The sequence below is a fragment of the Crotalus tigris genome, unplaced genomic scaffold (assembly GCF_016545835.1).
Source record: "Crotalus tigris isolate CLP2741 ecotype Arizona unplaced genomic scaffold, ASM1654583v1 scf7180000017614.5298720, whole genome shotgun sequence".
NCBI classification, from domain to species: domain Eukaryota; kingdom Metazoa; phylum Chordata; class Lepidosauria; order Squamata; family Viperidae; genus Crotalus; species Crotalus tigris.
Genome location: NW_024096513.1, coordinates 4189802 through 4206271, shown reverse-complemented (window position 1 = coordinate 4206271; position 16470 = coordinate 4189802). Strand labels below are relative to the sequence as shown.

The 16470-nt window shown below is 43.6% G+C and overlaps 1 protein-coding gene across 2 annotated transcripts; it reads right to left on the bottom strand.

Annotated features, from left to right (window-relative positions):
- Positions 1-5083: 5083 nt before the first annotated feature.
- PEF1 (penta-EF-hand domain containing 1) lies at positions 5084-14803 on the bottom strand. Of its 2 annotated transcripts, none has more exons than XM_039329752.1 (5): positions 14718-14803; positions 12620-12902; positions 11177-11332; positions 8210-8353; positions 5084-6247 (listed from the first exon to the last, which is right to left on the bottom strand). In XM_039329752.1, exons 1-5 carry the CDS (start codon positions 14742-14744, stop codon positions 6018-6020), a joined length of 840 nt encoding a protein of 279 aa, XP_039185686.1. In that variant the 5' UTR covers positions 14745-14803; the 3' UTR covers positions 5084-6017. The 2 variants fall into 2 exon arrangements, with proteins under 2 accessions (XP_039185686.1, XP_039185677.1); XM_039329743.1 differs by having other exon boundaries at positions 12620-12929; positions 14718-14761.
- Between the last annotated feature and the right edge of the window lie 1667 nt (positions 14804-16470).

Genomic DNA, 16470 nt, shown 5'->3' with positions numbered 1-16470 from the left:
TATATGCTTTAAAATAAAATGAGCACCAAGGTAATAAAAACTATAAAAGTTTAATTTAAAAACGCCAAGCTTTCGCCGTCACCTGCCGGCATCATCAGGGCTTAAAACGCCAGAGAGTGAGAGAGTCTCTTATAAGCAAGCTAAAGTCTGCGCCCGGCTCCTTGATCTCGTTACCGGACCTAATTGGATAGATTGTGCTCCGGCGATCCGTTTCTTCCTGCACCCCTTATTTACGTGTGTGTCCTCATTTGCCTTCTTCTCCTTGGATTCTAAGATGGGTGGGGCAACCTCCCTACCTCCCTGGTTGTCCCCATCCTTTGATCCATTCTCTCCCTCAGGTTTATGTAGTGGTTTGCATTTCCCCTTCTTCTTTTTCCAGTCCACATCCACGCAGCTATTCTCTCTACGAGTGCTTTCCCTTTCCTCCCTAATGCCTCCCCCTCGTGCCCAGTTGCTATTGAGATGGTCCTGTGTGACATTCTGGGCTGGCTGGATTGCAGTAGTAAACTGGGGTGGTTCGATGAGCTGTTTACCCATGTGGAAAGCCTCGTAAGTATGGCCATGCACAGTCATCATGCCCCTCCCCCCCTTCTTTCGTCTTCTGCATCCTTTCTCCACACGTGTGTGTATATATATATATAAAGAACATCCCCAGCACCTTGAAGGCTGCTGAGTCTGTCATCTCTCCAGATCGTTCTTAACCTCATCTCAATGCAGCGGAGAAATCTCCGGTCAAGTTAACTGTCGGCCCAGGATACCTGCTCTTCCACACCTTCTGCGTTGTGAGCTTGTCAGCATGCCACATCTGAAGATGAAAAAGTACGGCTCCCATGGAGATGTCAGGTGCTTTCTTCTCTGATGTCCCTTGTGAGCCCTGGGGAAATGATTCAGACCACAGGTGCTTTGGGCAGGTGCTATCATTTCTGCCTTCCTTTGGGAGGCTTTGGTGCTCCTCAAAGGCTTTACCTCCACGATCATTTTTAAAGCTCTCATTCTTAATGCAAGGAGCTCTCTCTCTCCCTCCCTCCTTCATTTAAGGTTCAGGAAATATGCAGGTTCTCCACCTTTCTCCCACTTGGTGCTTTTTCGGAACTCCACACTGAAAAACATTAGGATGGTTTTGTGTGTGTGTGTGTGTGTTTAGCTCCGCTAGTTAAACTCCAGGCTTTCAGCAACATTTAATGTCTACTTGTTTGATTCAGGAGGAACTCATTCTATTAGACCCTTTTCTGCGTCAACAGGGTTTCTGGTCCTTTGCCAGATCTCTTCATAGACTCGTGTAGGCAGAGCAAGTCGTTGAGATTTTCACGTTATTGTTACTAAGGTTACTACAATTGATGCCATATATTTTGATTTATAGCTCTTTGGAACATATGCACCAAGCTAACTGGCAATGGGTTTAACAATCAACTTTAATATCTTTGTAATGATGATGATGATATTGAAGTGGGAGACAGCTTCTGCCTTTTAGGATCAACCAGTAAGCATAAAGAAATTGGCAGACAAGAATTACGCTGCAAATGAGCACTGGGTAGCGCAACAATGAAGGCCTTCAGAAAGAGATTCTAATGCAGGGGCCTGCAACCTTGGCAACTTTAAGACTTGTGGACTTCAGCTCCCAGAATTCCTCAGCCAGCATAGCAGGGAATGTTTCTCTCCGTTTCCTTAGAAGTGAAAGCTGGACTCTGACGAAGCACGTTAGAAAGTGTTTTGAACACCGATCTTGGGGAAGACTCCTGTCAATACCATGGGCTGCCAAGGCAACAAACAAATGCACTGTAGAACAAATGCACTGTAGAACTCAATCCAGAGTTCTCACTGAAAGCACAAATGACTGTTGAAAGAAAAATCTTCATCAGGGTCGAGTCTAAGCCGGGAATAAACAACATGGAGACTGCTTTAGAAAGAAGGTTGTAGTTTATTGAAGAGGAGAGCCAGACAGATAGATGGAAAAACTGGAAAAACTGACCACAAGGAGCAGAGTGGTGGCTTTTATACCTTCTGAGGCTCTTGAGGTTGTTTCCTGTTCCTGTTTGAAGCTTTGTGTTTCCTGTGTCATGAACTTTGACCTGAGTCTGTGTGCCCTTTTGGTATTGGTGGGTTAATCCTATTATGTCTCCTGTCCTTAGAATTTGGGTGGCAGTATGTATATTTTAGGTGTCTTTGTCTTCCTAATTTCTAGCTTCCTGGCTCCAACCTTCCTGAATGGATTATTGAATTTGCATTTCTAAAAGCTGGCCTCTGTTTGGGGGGAGGGAGACTTGGGACTATTAAGAAAAACTGGGCATGCTTTTCTGCCTTTTTAAGATCCTTTGAGGAAATATAATATTCTGCCTTTTTAATATTCCCTTCTCTGGAGGGGTGGCTGACTTTCCACATGACCAAGCTCAAATGATCAACTGGCTGTGGAATTCTGGGAGTTGAAGTCCACCCCTTCTAAAGTTGCTGAAACAGAGCAGGATTGAAGGCTCCTTGTATTCACTTCCACTATAGTTCACTGAGTGGATTTTATGATATTCCAGGCTCAGTTTTCACCAACTAAATCTCTGTCCATCTTTTCTGACAGCTCTTTTTGTAGTGGCCACTACAAAAGGAATTTCAGCTATAATGCATCACAATGGATGAGTTTATATTCTCCCTACCCCAGTACTACAAACTTCTGCAGCTTTAGCAGAATTCCACCTCATGCTGAGTAGTGTAATGTGTTCCACAAGCCCAGAAGGACATCACAGAGTGCAGCTGATGCAGCAAAGACCTGATTATAGTCAGTGTTGTACATGAACAGCTGGAAACTAGAACTGGGTGGTATATCAAAGTGCCCTTTGATCTGGGAGATGGGAATGTTGCAAAACACAATCCTTTGGGATACCTTTTCGGGCAATCAGAATTGCAGAACAAAGAGCGCATCGCTGTGTAAGCCATGGCTTGTTGCATTCAATGTCTTCAACATATTGCATGAAGTCATTAACCAGAGTGTCTTAAGACACAATGGCTGGATTTGCACCACCATTTAATTAAACCCATTCCACTGCCAAATTAGTTGAGTGAAAATGGGATAGATGCTGGTATGCATATAATGTGAAACAGTACAATCAAAGTACATTAGAGTTTAGAGCAATTAATGCTTTTTCGCTTCGTATTTTGACTGACTTTCTTGGGTCAGTCCCAAGAAAACCACTGGATATAGACATTATGCAAAGGCAAAGATTCCACTATTTTGATGCATGTTTCTCAACCTTGTCAACTTTAAGATGTTTAGACTTCAATGCCCCAGAATTTCCCAGCCAGCATAAGGATTCTGGGAATTGCAGTCCCAGTATATCTGGAAGACATCTGGTTCTCTGTTAATAATACTGTCCAGTAGGGAGCAATAGTATGACTTGACCTAAAACATATTCAATCTCCATTAAACAATCCCCCTGATAGGTCAGTTCTGACTCCTAGATGGAGCCTCCATGTTTAGGAGCAGAATGCAAAGGATAAGGGCCCTGCTCAACAGAGATCCAAGAATTAGAGACAGGTAAAATATATGCTCTCCTGAATCAATAAGAAATTTCCCCTTCAAATGATGCCCCTTCAAAGATCCTTATAGGTCCTTAGATACATTCACACTCTGCAGTGAACTATAATTAATTGGATTTTCCCATGGCATGTTGAAATCAATCAACCATAAACCATGGCTACTTTGCTGTGAGCTCAACCTTATTCAACACCAGTAAAAACAAAACTTTGGTATAGTGTGGAACTGATTCTACCTTCGGAATCTTTCAAAAAAATAGCGAGAAACATTTTGAATTGTGTTCTTGTCCTAAGCTTCCATTGATGCAGAATGTAGTAGCCAGCCTGCTGGTGTCTGTGAACTGCCAGGGTCATATAACATTGGTATAGAGCAGGGGTAGGCAACCTTGGCTCTTTTATGGACTTCAACTCCCAGAATTCCTGAGCCAGCTGTGCTGAGGGGAAAAGGAGGTTTCCAAGCTGAGCCATGCTGGCTCAGGAATTCTGGGAGTTGAAGTCCACGAGTCGTAAAAGAGCCAATGTTGCCTACCCCTGGTATAGACGGTGCCACATTTTCTTCCAGTAGAGTTTAAAGTATTACTTTACACCAATAAAGGTCTTTATGACTTGGCATCTGAAGGACAACCTTCTTTAGGTAGACCCAACTCAGCTAATTTGTAATCTTGAAAGAACTGGAGTGAATATTAAAACAGGGAAGAGGGTCATAACAGCATGATTTTTCTCCAGATATGCCAGTGTTGGAAAACAACTGAGATATTGCATATTCAACAGTGACAGCCTTTCAGAGGGCAATGAACAGCTGAGCTGTTCTTCAGAGCTTCTAATAAATAGGAAGTAAGGAAGATGTTCATGGGATGCAGGCTACAGTAGGCTAGTGCTACATTTTTATGGATTTTGTGTAGCTTCGCGAAATGATCAATCTGTGTCGAGTTGGTGGTATAAGGGTGCCATAAGCACATAAATAAACATACAGAGAACTGGTTATGAGAAAAAAAGCATGGGAAGGACACTAATATGTTGCCCCTTGACTCAAAACACAGTCTGTGATCTACTTCTGTATCTCAGAATACTTCCAAATTCCTCTCTGGCAACGACAAGCCCCAGAAATCAAAGATTAACGTTATGTTTCTAAGAAGAGACATAGATGTTGTTCTTCATATGAGATTTCTATTCACGTTTATTGACTTGGTAAGTCTTTAGAGATCTCCTACCAAAAGGATGCTTGTTCAATTAGGTCTCCAGCTTCTCACCCTGTTTTAGTTATCATATCTGTATTTCAGCTTTTTTCCCCCAAAGAAACTTAATAGAGTTTTAAATTAGGCTGTCCCTATGTTACTCTAGAGCGGTGTTTCTCAACCTTGACAATTTTAAGGCATGTGGACTTCAACTCCCAGAATTCCACAGCCAGCAATGCTGGCTGTGGAATTCTGGGAGTTGAAGTCCACATGCCTTAAAATTGTCAAGGTTGAGAAACACTGCTCTAGAGATTTATTACACTGGAGGAGGAGGAGGAGGAGGAGGAGGAGGAGGAGGAGGAGGAGGAGGAGGAGGAAGAAAAGAAGAATCACAGTGTTTGGGATTGTTTATTGTATATTGCATTCAAGTATAAATCATAAATCTCTGGCTGGCACATCGTTAACCATGATTTGGGCCACTATGAAAGTTACATTGGCAAGAAAATGCACCTGATTTAATGTTTGGCAAGAGGACCTTTGGCGAAGAGGGATCACCTGGAGATGAAGATTACCAGGAATGTCCCACTCAAAAAAGAAATTTTGGCAGGATGGGTGGGTGGAGAGCTGCTTACCTCCTAATGGCAAACTGGGAGCTGGACTTGAAATGAGCAGCAGGGACAGAAGCCTCGGTCTGCCCTTATGGAGCACTTTCTGCTGTGGAATTCAGGTCTGTTCAAGGTAGACCCATGTAAATTCATAGCGACGTGCAGGTAGAAAATTCTAGAAGGAAGAGCTAATATTTGATATGCTGGGCTACTTGCTCTGAAGCCGGAAGATTATCCTACACTGAAGCGTTTATATGATTTTTATACCTGGGGCCAAAGAGGAAACTCTAGGGAAAAGAGCATCAGGTGTCCTAGGGATGCTTTTTCCTCACCTGGGGCCTCCAGTTGTTTTGGACTTCAACTCAAACAATCTTCAACCAATCTGGCTGAAGGATTCTGGGAATTAAATTCCAGTGCATCTGGAAGGACCTCACTGGGGAAATCGGATAGCGTGAGCCATTTCCTCCTTAAGGAGTTACATAAGCAACAATGATCCATAACGACCAAATCTATCAACTGTAGAACAATGTCAAAAGAGTCCATTGGTGGAACTGAGGCATTGGCTTCACAGAAATAAAGGAGGGTGGTTTCCATTTCCTTCATGCACAACACCTTGTGCACAAGGTGGCCTTCCCTTCTCTGTCTTGCTGGAAAAGCCAGCGGTCCAATGCAGGGTCCTCAATGTCCACCCCCTTCCTTTGTTTCTGAAGGAAAGGTTTCACAGCATGCGAGTAATGGACATCATGAGGAAGTCTTCGTAGCTGATCCGCGCGTTGCCTGTCATGCCGGTATCCTTCTCCCGGAATGCTTCGGTCATGCTCTGGAGGAGAGTGCAGATCTGGATGAAGCGGTCCAGCTGGATGCTAGGAGCGCAGCCCTTCTGCGCATAACGGGACACCAGCAGCTGGGCAAACTGGGGGCTCAAATTGTACCCCATTTGGCAAAGAGCTAGAAGGAAGGCAATGGAAATGTGACGGAGGAAATCTGTCAAGTTCTCTCCCCAGCAAGGCTGGGCTGAAATCAATCGAGTTGGCTCCCAAGTATTAAGATTTTTTTTTTTTTTCCTGATCATCGCAGAAGAGCTCAGAAGCCATTAAGGAAGGATCTTAGTCACTGCTGTGAATCAAAAGGGAGCCCTGCTTATAGGGAAATCAATGCTTGTATTTTTGCAGTTCTTTCTTCTGCCTGAACTATGGAGTGGCCCAGATCAATCTCTCTTTTGCGGGAAGCTGGAAGCCTCATTGTCAGACTGCCTAGGACACAGGTAGGCAACCTTGGCTCTTTTATGACTCGTGGACCCCAACTCCCAGAATTCCTAAGCCAGCATAGCTGGCTCAGGAATTCTGGGAGTTGAAGTCCATGAGTCATAAAAGAGCCAAGGTTGCCTACCCCTGGCCTAAGACCAATGGTTTCTGCCCATCCCCATAGAGCTGGCAAAAGTGGCCAAGCTCCAGGTCCTATTGATGAAGCAATGCCTCTGGTAGACCCCAGGCCACAGAGTTTCTCTGTTATAGCACCTCCCCTCTTAAGATACTGACAACCCCCAAGCCTATTAGCCTTTCAGAAGACAGGAAAGATTTTTCTCCTAGACACCGAGACTGGGATTTTGATCAAGCTCTGGCAAGTTCTGTTTGATATGTTAATAATGTAGTTTTTAGAATCCTTGAGACAAATACTTTTGAACTGGATCTGTATAGTTTATTATGTTTTATTTCTGGGCAGTCTTGAGTAGATGGGAAGCTATATACATTTGTTAAATGAATAAACATTTATTCTTGTCTTAGCAAGATTGGATATCAGACAGTATTCCTCTGGCAAAGTGAGAACTAACTCTCACATAACTCAATCCCTAATAAAAATCCACCAGGCTGACGACTCAAATAATTGGTGATAGAATGGCACGACCTGATATTTTTAAATTCCAATGTGGAAGAACGACCTAACAATTCTGGGGAACTAAGGGTTTTCCCCCCACACAATTTTTGCTTTCTTTCCCATCTTCTGCTTTGGGTGGATTCACAGCTGCCAGCCCTTTTAGTCCAGTTCTTTCTCCTTCTCCAAGCTCAAGAAAGTCCACATCCATCTTAGGGGCAAGGCCTTCTGACCAACTGAATCAGACAGATAGAAGAAGCTGTCTTTTTCATGGCTGAACAACTCAGCATTACTTTAATTGCCAGGTAATCTGCTGATTGTCAGAAGATTTTTAAATGCCAGGAATTGAACCTATGATCCTGTTCAGTGCAAAGCTTTTTGGGATTGATCCAGGCCACTAACAGCTGTAGAACACTGGGCTGAGCCAGTGGTAGATCCAGCCTTGGAGAAGATTTCCAAGCTGAGGAATCATGGGAAAAAAATGGAACCTACCTTTGGAGTGCCAGCACTGCTCTTAGAAATCTGATCCATGGGACATCTCGTTTCTAATAGAAGCAGCTCAGAATTTAACTGTGGTCTCCTTGGTGTTCTCTGAGCCTGGTTGTTTTCTTGCAGGTATTTTATTACCCACCTAGATAACACCATCAGTGTTAGAAGAGAGTGGGGCTTGCTCTCTGCTTATATATAGTGGCTTGCCCCGATAATGTCAGTGCAGTGTAGTTTTCTCCTCGGCAATTCCACAATTAGAGTATTGTTTGTCTGGGTGTTAATTCCTGGTTATATGAGTGTTGGCTGATAGAGAGGATGTATGCAATCCTCTCTGCGCTTGGTTGTTTGCTTGCAGATGTTTCATTACCCAACTAGGTGATATCTTCAGTGTTAGAAGGGAACGATGCAAATGACAACGTTACCTGGATGGGTAATGATCTGTTTGCAAGAAAACCACCAAGCTCAGAGAGCACCAAGGACTCCACAATCTCATTTCCAAACGGGAAAGTCAACAATCAACGGAAAACATTGCCACCTCCAATATCTCACCTTGATGCAGTTCGTTACAGTTAATGTTTCCTGAATGGTCCCGATCAAACTGCTGGAACAGATTCCGCCACTGTTGTATATAACGCCACAGGGCTGAAAAGCCATAGAGGTCTATCCGACCAGATTTGCTTTTGTCGAACATGTCTGCCGAGACAGAAAGATGAGAAGGAGGCACTGAACGGTGATGTTGCATTGCCTACATTGCAATTATTTTTCCCAACCCAAAGCTGAAAGGGAGATGAGAGCGTCATACCGCTTTGGAGGCTGCTTAATTAGGTTTGCAGGTTTTTTTTACAAGCCCTAGCATGCCATTTTGAACCTATTGAAGAAGTGTCTCCAAGTTTATCCTGTTCCTTAGAATGCCATCAGTTCGACAGCAGGAGAAAGAACAGAAGATTTGGCTGAAATTGGGAAAAAGATTCTCCCTGAAAAACGTTGAAGGCAATGGTGGACTATCTTTAGGAAGCTAGGTTTGCCCCTTAACCCAGTTTACTGGTTTAGATATTGAGGAAGCTATATATGCATGCAGACCTGTAGCTCCTCTTTGGGCTTCAAATGACCAGCCGCAGAACAGCAGTGGAGAAAAAAAACCCATTTTCCCTTGTTTACGTGGGGAAAGAATAATGTGCTGTTGCAAGGAGCAGCTCCTTTGAGGGAGCGAAGCATCAAAGTCCACGAACTTCAAACGTAGTTATGCTTGTAATTATCCTTCGTATTCCATTACATTTGAATCGCTTTATTATACGATTCTCCTGCTCTCTTTTCTATTACACGCAAAACAGCCTGTAACGTTTGTTTTCTTCACTATTTCATGGGCCTCCAGTTTTGAGATTTTTTTTTCTCCAAAGAGGAGAGATTGAAAAGGAGCTGGAAAAACTTGAGCCTTAGGAAAAGGCGATGAGAGGGAGAAGAGAACGATCTTCAAAAACCTGAAGGGGCATCGTCCAAAGAACAAAGCTTATTCTCCGTCATCCCACCATGCAGACAGAAAATGGTTTATAAATTATAGGAAGATGGCTTCTGGTTGCACGCTAAGGGGAAAAAAAAATGCCCTAATGGTAAGAGCCAGGGCTGTGCAAATCTTCAAAGGAGGGGGGAGGAATCATCTTTGCTTTGATGAAAACGTGAGTGAAATTTCCTTTGAAATGGCTTTGTGAAGCAAAGTGACCCCTTCTAATGGAGAGGAATAACCATGTGGCTTTATTTGGCAGCTGTTCATCAGCCTCTGGTCCCTGCAACAGCTGGAAGGACATTCTGCCCAGCTGCAGGACCTTCACAGAAGCTTCTGCAGGGAAGGCTGGGAGGGTGGGTCTCCTTGCGGTCTTCTCCAACAGCACTTGCCCAAACCAGCATCTCCTCCAGCAATTAAACCTGGTCAAAAGACTCTCCCAGCTTTCACTAGTGACAAAGGTAAGAGATCATTTAAATATGAGCCATCTGTGTGCTGCAGCTGCCAAAAAAGCCAACACAGTGCTAGGCTGCATTAACAGAGGGATAGAATCAAGATCACGTGAAGTATTAATACCACTTTACAACACCTTGGTAAGGCCACACTTGGAATATTGCATCCAGTTTTGGTCCCCACGATGTAAAAAAATTGCTGAGACTCTAGTGGGATGAGTAACTAGGGCAGGGGTAGGCAACCTTGGCTCTTTTATGACTGGTGGACTTCAACTCTCAGAATTCCTGAGCCAGCATGAGGGAAACGTTGGCTCTTTTATGACTCGTGGACTTCAACTCCCAGAATTCCTGAGCCAGCATGGCTCAGCTTGGAAACTCTCCCTTTCCCCTCAGCATGGCTGGCTCAGGAATTCTGGGAGCTGAAGTCCACAAATCATAAAAAAGCCAAGGTTGCCTACCCCTGAACTAGGGATTGACCAGCAGCTTAGATTCCTTCAGAATGACATCTTGAAAAGACTTCTCCGGTGCCTACGTTATAGAGACATTCGTATGAGTCTCATTTCACCGTTACTGCACAAATACCCAAGGCGCACAGGATGCGTTTACAACTCCCTGCTAATCTTGCACACCATCCTCGCTATAACAAACCCCAGGCCATTATTACAGAATGTGTGTATTAGATTTATTATATTATTTGTATTAAATGGATTTCGTTTGCCAGGTTTTTTATGTCCATTTTAATGTTTTTTGCCCCTCCTTTTAGAGTATTTTATTTCTTGTTTTATATTCTTTAGGGGTTCTTTTATGTAATTTTTTTCCTATTTATTTTAAGTTTATGTTTTTAAATTCTTTGTAGCTCACACCCTTAATGCTGGTCTTTGCCCATAATAAAAGTTGATTTGATTTATCGTGAAGATATAGCCTGGGTACAAAAAAAAAACAAAAACGTATTCATACCGTCTCAAGAAAAAAAAGCAAATTATAAGAGAAGCCACAGAATCTATTTTGTTCACATTCAAATACAAGCACCTTTTGAGAAAATATTGCGCAGGACTTTTCTGAACTGTCAAGAGCGGATGTACTTGATCTTCTGACGGCCACATCCTAATAGAGCAGTGGTTCTCAACCTGTGGGTCGGGACCCCATTTGGGGTCGAACGACCATTTCATGGGGGTCGCCAAACAACGCAGTCCACCATTTTTTCCCCCTTTTCCTTAGCTGTGCTACTCCCTTTTATTCTATTGGCTTTGGAAAGCCAATAGAATAGACTCTATAGACAATAGGAATTGTCCAGGCTGTCTCTGCCCTGCTGAGCCCGCCAAAAGTCCCATTCTGCAGACGGTGCTGCACCAGTTGAGTAGTCCTCAACTTACGACCGGTTGAGTAGTCCTCAACCTACGACCGGTGGGGGGTCGCGGTATTAAAAAGGTTGAGAACCACTGTAATAGAGAATAGCTCCAGAAACTCTGATGGGGAATCAGACCTACAGTATTACAGGGTCCCCACATGCTTTTCACCACACTGAGTATACATTCTTTTACCCCAAAAGAATTACTCATTACTTACTCATCATCATCAAGCAAGTATCATCGCTGAAAGCAGACCAGTTGGAGTTGACCAGGGCTTGCTTGAGCTCCTTAGTTGTGATGTAGCCACTGTGGTCAGCATCTACAGTCTGGAACCAAGAAAAAGCTTCTGGATCCACACCAGGGGGAACGTGGCCTGTGTGAGAAACAATGAGATATAAAGAACATATACAGAGAACTGCGGAGCCTTCGACCAGAGCATGCCAAGTACCCGCCAACATTGACAGGAGACATCTAGCAAGCTTCTGACAACTGGAGAAGGTAAGATGAGACTCGAATCTTCTCATTTGTTGAATCAGCCTTTCTCGCCTCCTCACACACCAAAAAAACAAATAAAGGGTAGGGGGGATATGTTAAATGTGAGCCCAGGGGAAGAAAGTTCACTTGGGCAGTGGGATGCAAAACCTTGTAAAAACAGAAGGGAAACAAATGAGGTCTTCTTCCAAAGATTTGTAATGCTCATGGCCAAGATGGAGAAGGCATGTTGCTTCAGCAGGATGCAAATGCTATTGTGTTGAGGAGGTTTCTGCACAGCAATATAGTTTTATGTCCATCTCCTGAGGAAGGCAACTTTGATAGTTTTCAGTTCTCTCCTTGGAACCTTAAACAATGCAACAGGAATGCCTTTCTGAACCGCTGCTCTAAACGGAGATGAATAGTTCAATTAAAGAGGGTTTCTCCAATTCTGCAACACAAAACAGGCATCCACTGCTGCAGCTGCAGAACCAGTCCACAAAGTGATAGATGTCAGATATCATCTTGTTCCTTAACATGTAGCCAAGGGAGCCCTGGAGCTACAGGCAAGTTTCCCTCCTTTGAGAGATGCTTTTACCTCAAAGGCGTTCAAAATGTCTGCAAAACACAGGCGTTACCGTATTCCAACAACGCTTACAAAATGTCACTTAGTCCAGGAAAAAAAATGCTACTTGGCTCACAACCTGCCATACTGGGGGTGGTGGTGGTGGTGGTGGTGGTGGTTATGGTTTAAATGTGAATTGAAAATCCAGTCTTCTAAAAGTTTCTCAGCTGTCTACACATTTATAGCTCTTGATCAGCACCAGAAAGGAGATGGGAAATGCTCCAAAGTTAGAACAAACCGACAAATGACAACCGCACATTTCTCACTATAACTTGACAGATCTGGTAATCACAGTTTTTTGTAGAAGGGCAGCAAAACGCCGCAGTGCAAAAAGGCCAATTTTTGAGGGTCAAGATCAACCAGTTCTTAGATAGGAAACTTGATAACAGACTTGATTTGAAATGTTCGCTAGCTTAAAAAAAAAGAGTGAATATTGCAACCAATAGGGAAAAAAAAGGATGGCCAGAAGAGCAATTCCAGATAAATGAGGATATCCTGGTTCAACAGTGCATAGATTCCATCACAACCTGACAACTGAATTGAGACAAACGTCCTACCACTCACCTCCATGACCACCTGCCCCATAGGGCCCAGGTTGGGGAGCACCATCGGGATTAGAAGGCTGTCCATATGACCCTCCTGGGACTGGGCCACCCCCATACATTCCACCCGGAGGGCCAGAGGAAGGGTATTCATATGGTCCTCCACTGGGTGGCGGTGGTCCATATGGGCCTCCAGGTGCTGGGCTCCCATACGATCCCCCGGAAGGCAGTCCACCTCCATACTGTCCACCAGGATAGCTGCCTTGAGGAGCTCCTGGAGCCGGTCCTGCATTTCCAGGGAAGCCCTGGGAAGGAACGAAAGAAGGAAGGAACTGTAAAAAAGCAGACAATGAATCATCACAGGGCTTAGGTTTCTCATTGTGAAATATTCCTTCTCCCTTCTTCATAACTTCCATGGTTGTGAAATGCTCCTTGTTCCTCTCTATCTCCTCATCAAGTTATCAGGGTAAACCACTTTTTGGTGCTAATGAATTCTTCAGCTCCTCTTACTCCACAAGAAAAGAGAAACCATTTGGGGCTTAGGAAAATACAAGAGCAGCTATAAAGCAGACATTTCACCGGTAGAAGGTGTCAGGGTCAATCTCTGAACTGGCTGCCAAGGCTGAGAAATCAGGATAGGATACTCTTTCTAGAGCAGTGGTTCTCAACCTTTTTAATGCAGCGACTCCAACCGGTCGTAAGTCGAGGACTACTCAACCGGTCGTAGGTCGAGGATTACTCAACCGGTCGTAAGTCGAGGACTACTCAACTGGTGCAGCACCGTTTGCAGAACGGGACTTTTGGCGGGCTCAGCAGGGCAGAGACAGCCTAGACAATTCCTATTGGCTTTTGAAAGCCAATAGAATTAGACTCTATTCAAGAGAGTCTATTCTATTGGCTTTCAAAAGCCAATAGAATAAAAGGGAGTAGCACAGTTAAGGAAAAGGGGGGGGGGAAATGGCAGACTACGTTGTTTGGCGACCCCCGTGAAATGGTCGTTCGACCCCAAATGGGGTCCCGACCCACAGGTTGAGAACCACTGTTCTATAGCAATGTGGATTGTCTGAATTTCAGTTGGCCCATAAATATTTTTTTTTATCATCTTACAAATACCAGCTCCAAGTTCGGGTTTAATTAATATTTGTTTTAAAACTGGTTATTTCCAGAGAATCAAAAAACTTTTAAATATATCTAAAGATCTAATGTCTAGGGAAGACATATTAATTTTATTAAGTTGTATATTTGTTTCCTGATGGGTAGGTATATTTCCACTTGGGATAAAGCTAGATTGAATCATAGAGATAATTTTGCCAATAATCATTTTTCTCGATTAGCTGACAATTTGGTGTATAGTTTATAGTCTTTTAAGGAATGAAATGGGCCTATAAGAATCTTAATTTTTATGCAATACTTTGTATCAAGGAGATCCTTTAACACAGTGCTTCTCAACCTTGACAATTTTAAGGCATGTGGACTTCAACTCCCAGAATTCCACAGCCAGCATTGCTGGCTGTGGAATTCTGGGAGTTGAAGTCCACATGCCTTAAAATTGTCAAGGTTGAGAAACACTGTATTAAATATAAAAAAAGACGAAATCCTTTGTGCCTTAAAATTGTCAAGATTGAGAAACACTGCAAAACAGACTCTTGGAAAAAGTCTAAGGCAATTTTGATTCTTTAAGTCAGAGCTTGCACAACATCCTGACCAGGCTCATCCTTAGCAACTGTTAAGAAGGGCGGACTTCAATTCCCAGAATGCTCCAGCAAGCAGAAGTGGACTTCAACTCCCAGAATTCCCCAGCCCATGAAAACACTTCTTCACTATGTTTTGGGGAGCTTCCTTCCCCTCCCTCCCCAACAACCTCCATTTCCCTCCCATGACATCACTATTCCGTTGGCCTGGTCGTGACGTCACCCTGCGTCACTGAAAAGCGCGATTCGTTTCCTTGCCGGCGCTCTCCTTTCCGCTCTCCCTACCCTTTCCCGGTTGCCTAGGCAACGCCCAGCCCTTCCAATAGAGAGCCCCCTCGACGTCGCCTCAGTTACGGGGGCTCCCGTCAGCCACCGCGGCGGGGATGAGCTAGACGCCTGTTTCGCTCGCGCGCGCGTCCGCCGCCTCACCTGTCCATACGGGTAACTGGCCGCCATGGATTCTTCGTCGCTCGCCCCCCCGTCCTTCTTGTCGCGCGGGTACGCCCTTCCCGTTTCGCTCCGCCCCTCCCACCCCCGCTCTAAGTGATTGGATGAGAGGACCGTCGCGTAGAGCGCGAACTTGGGCGGATCGGCTGTCACTCATTTTGGTGGGCGGGGTTTCGTGGGCGCGAAGCCTATAAAAGGAGAAATCGCATTTTTTTTTTTCCCCTTTCTTTTTTTAAGTGGTCGAGATGGGGCTTCTCATAATAGCTGGGCGATTGTTCATTTAGTGCATTGTTTCCCAAACTTGACAATTTTAAGGCATGTGGACTTCAACTCCCAGAATTCCACAGCCAGCAATGCTGGCTGTGGAATTCTGAGAGTTGAAGTCCACATGCCTTAAAATTGTCAAGTTTGGGAAACACTGATTTAGTGTATTTCTGTTCTGATTTGCAACGAAGAACTCAAAGCAGTGGCTTGGGTGAATGTGTGTGTTATTTCCCCTCCGCTTCACACCAGCCCTGTAAGGTAGGCTCCAATCACCTGCATTTATTGGGCAGATTTCCAAAAGCTGCTCTCGCTATTGAGTCAAAAGTTTTTATTTTATTTTTTTATTTTTCACCTTTTCTTCTTTGGGTAAAACATGCATAGGTTATTTTGGGGGTAAATTCAGAGAAAAAGCAACCAAGTCTTCGGGCACTTGAAAGACTAAGCCAGCATTTCTCAACCAAGTCTCAGAATCAAACTCCATCCCTGCTGGCTGGGGAATTCTGGGAGATGAAGTCCACACGTCTTCCAAGTTGCTGAGGTTGAGAAATACATCTGTAAGCCATCCAGAGATTGTTGGGTTTTGGGCAGATAAGGAATGGAATGGAAATAGGAATATAATAGAATAAGGTATAGAATAGAGTAGAATTAGGATAGGATAGGATAGGATAGAATAGAATAGAGGAATGAAGAATAGAAATAGAATAGAATAGAGGAATGAAGAATAGAAATAGAATAGAGGAATGTAGAATAGAATAGAGGAATGAAGAATAGAATAGAGGAATGAAGAACAGAAATAGAATAGAATAGAGGAATGAAGAATAGAAATAGAATAGAATAGAGGAATGAAGAATAGAATAGAATAGAATGGGAATGAAGAATAGAGTAGAATAGAGGAACGATAATAGAATAGAATAGAATAGAATAGAATAGAATAGAATAGAATAGAATATGGCAGTCATAAAGTGCCACAGTCATTAAGCAAATGCCAATGGTTTGGTATGGGGGTGCAATTTTGCCAAAACCTGGAAATAAGTGCTGTTTTTGGCAAAACCATTGTAAAGTGAATGTGGGACACTGCAAATAGCTGTAAATGCAGCCCCCTTGCTGAGATCGGTCATGTGTCCATGGAGGGGCATGACTGTCAGAACTTTGAATCTGGGTTGTAAGTCCCCCTTTGCAGGTCAGTCATGCAGGTCAATAAACAGTTGTAAGTTAAGAACTAACTGGACTTGGTAAATCTGTGCCCCCAAAGTAGCCACTGTTTTGCTTTTGTCAAAAATTAAGAAGAAAAAAATTATTAGATATATTATCACTGTCACCAAATTCTTTCCTTCATGATGCACAACAGGAGGGATCACCTGATATCCTATTTTCCACCCTATCCTGTTGCTGTTGTAGAAATAAAAGGGTTAAGGCTGGAATAAACAAAGGCTGATGTGTAAGAAATAAACAAGGAGCTTTGTATTTGCTG

Coding starts and splice junctions, on each gene's coding strand:
- PEF1 (XM_039329743.1), bottom strand. CDS start 14,744: ATGGCGGCCAGTTACCCGTATGGACAG. Junction 12,930..14,717: donor CCAGTTACCCGTATGGACAG/GTGAGGCGGCGG, acceptor GCTTTTTTACAG/TTCCTTCCTTCTTTCGTTCC. Junction 8,354..11,176: donor TACTTGCTTGATGATGATGA/GTAAGTAATGAG, acceptor CTGTCTCGGCAG/ACATGTTCGACAAAAGCAAA.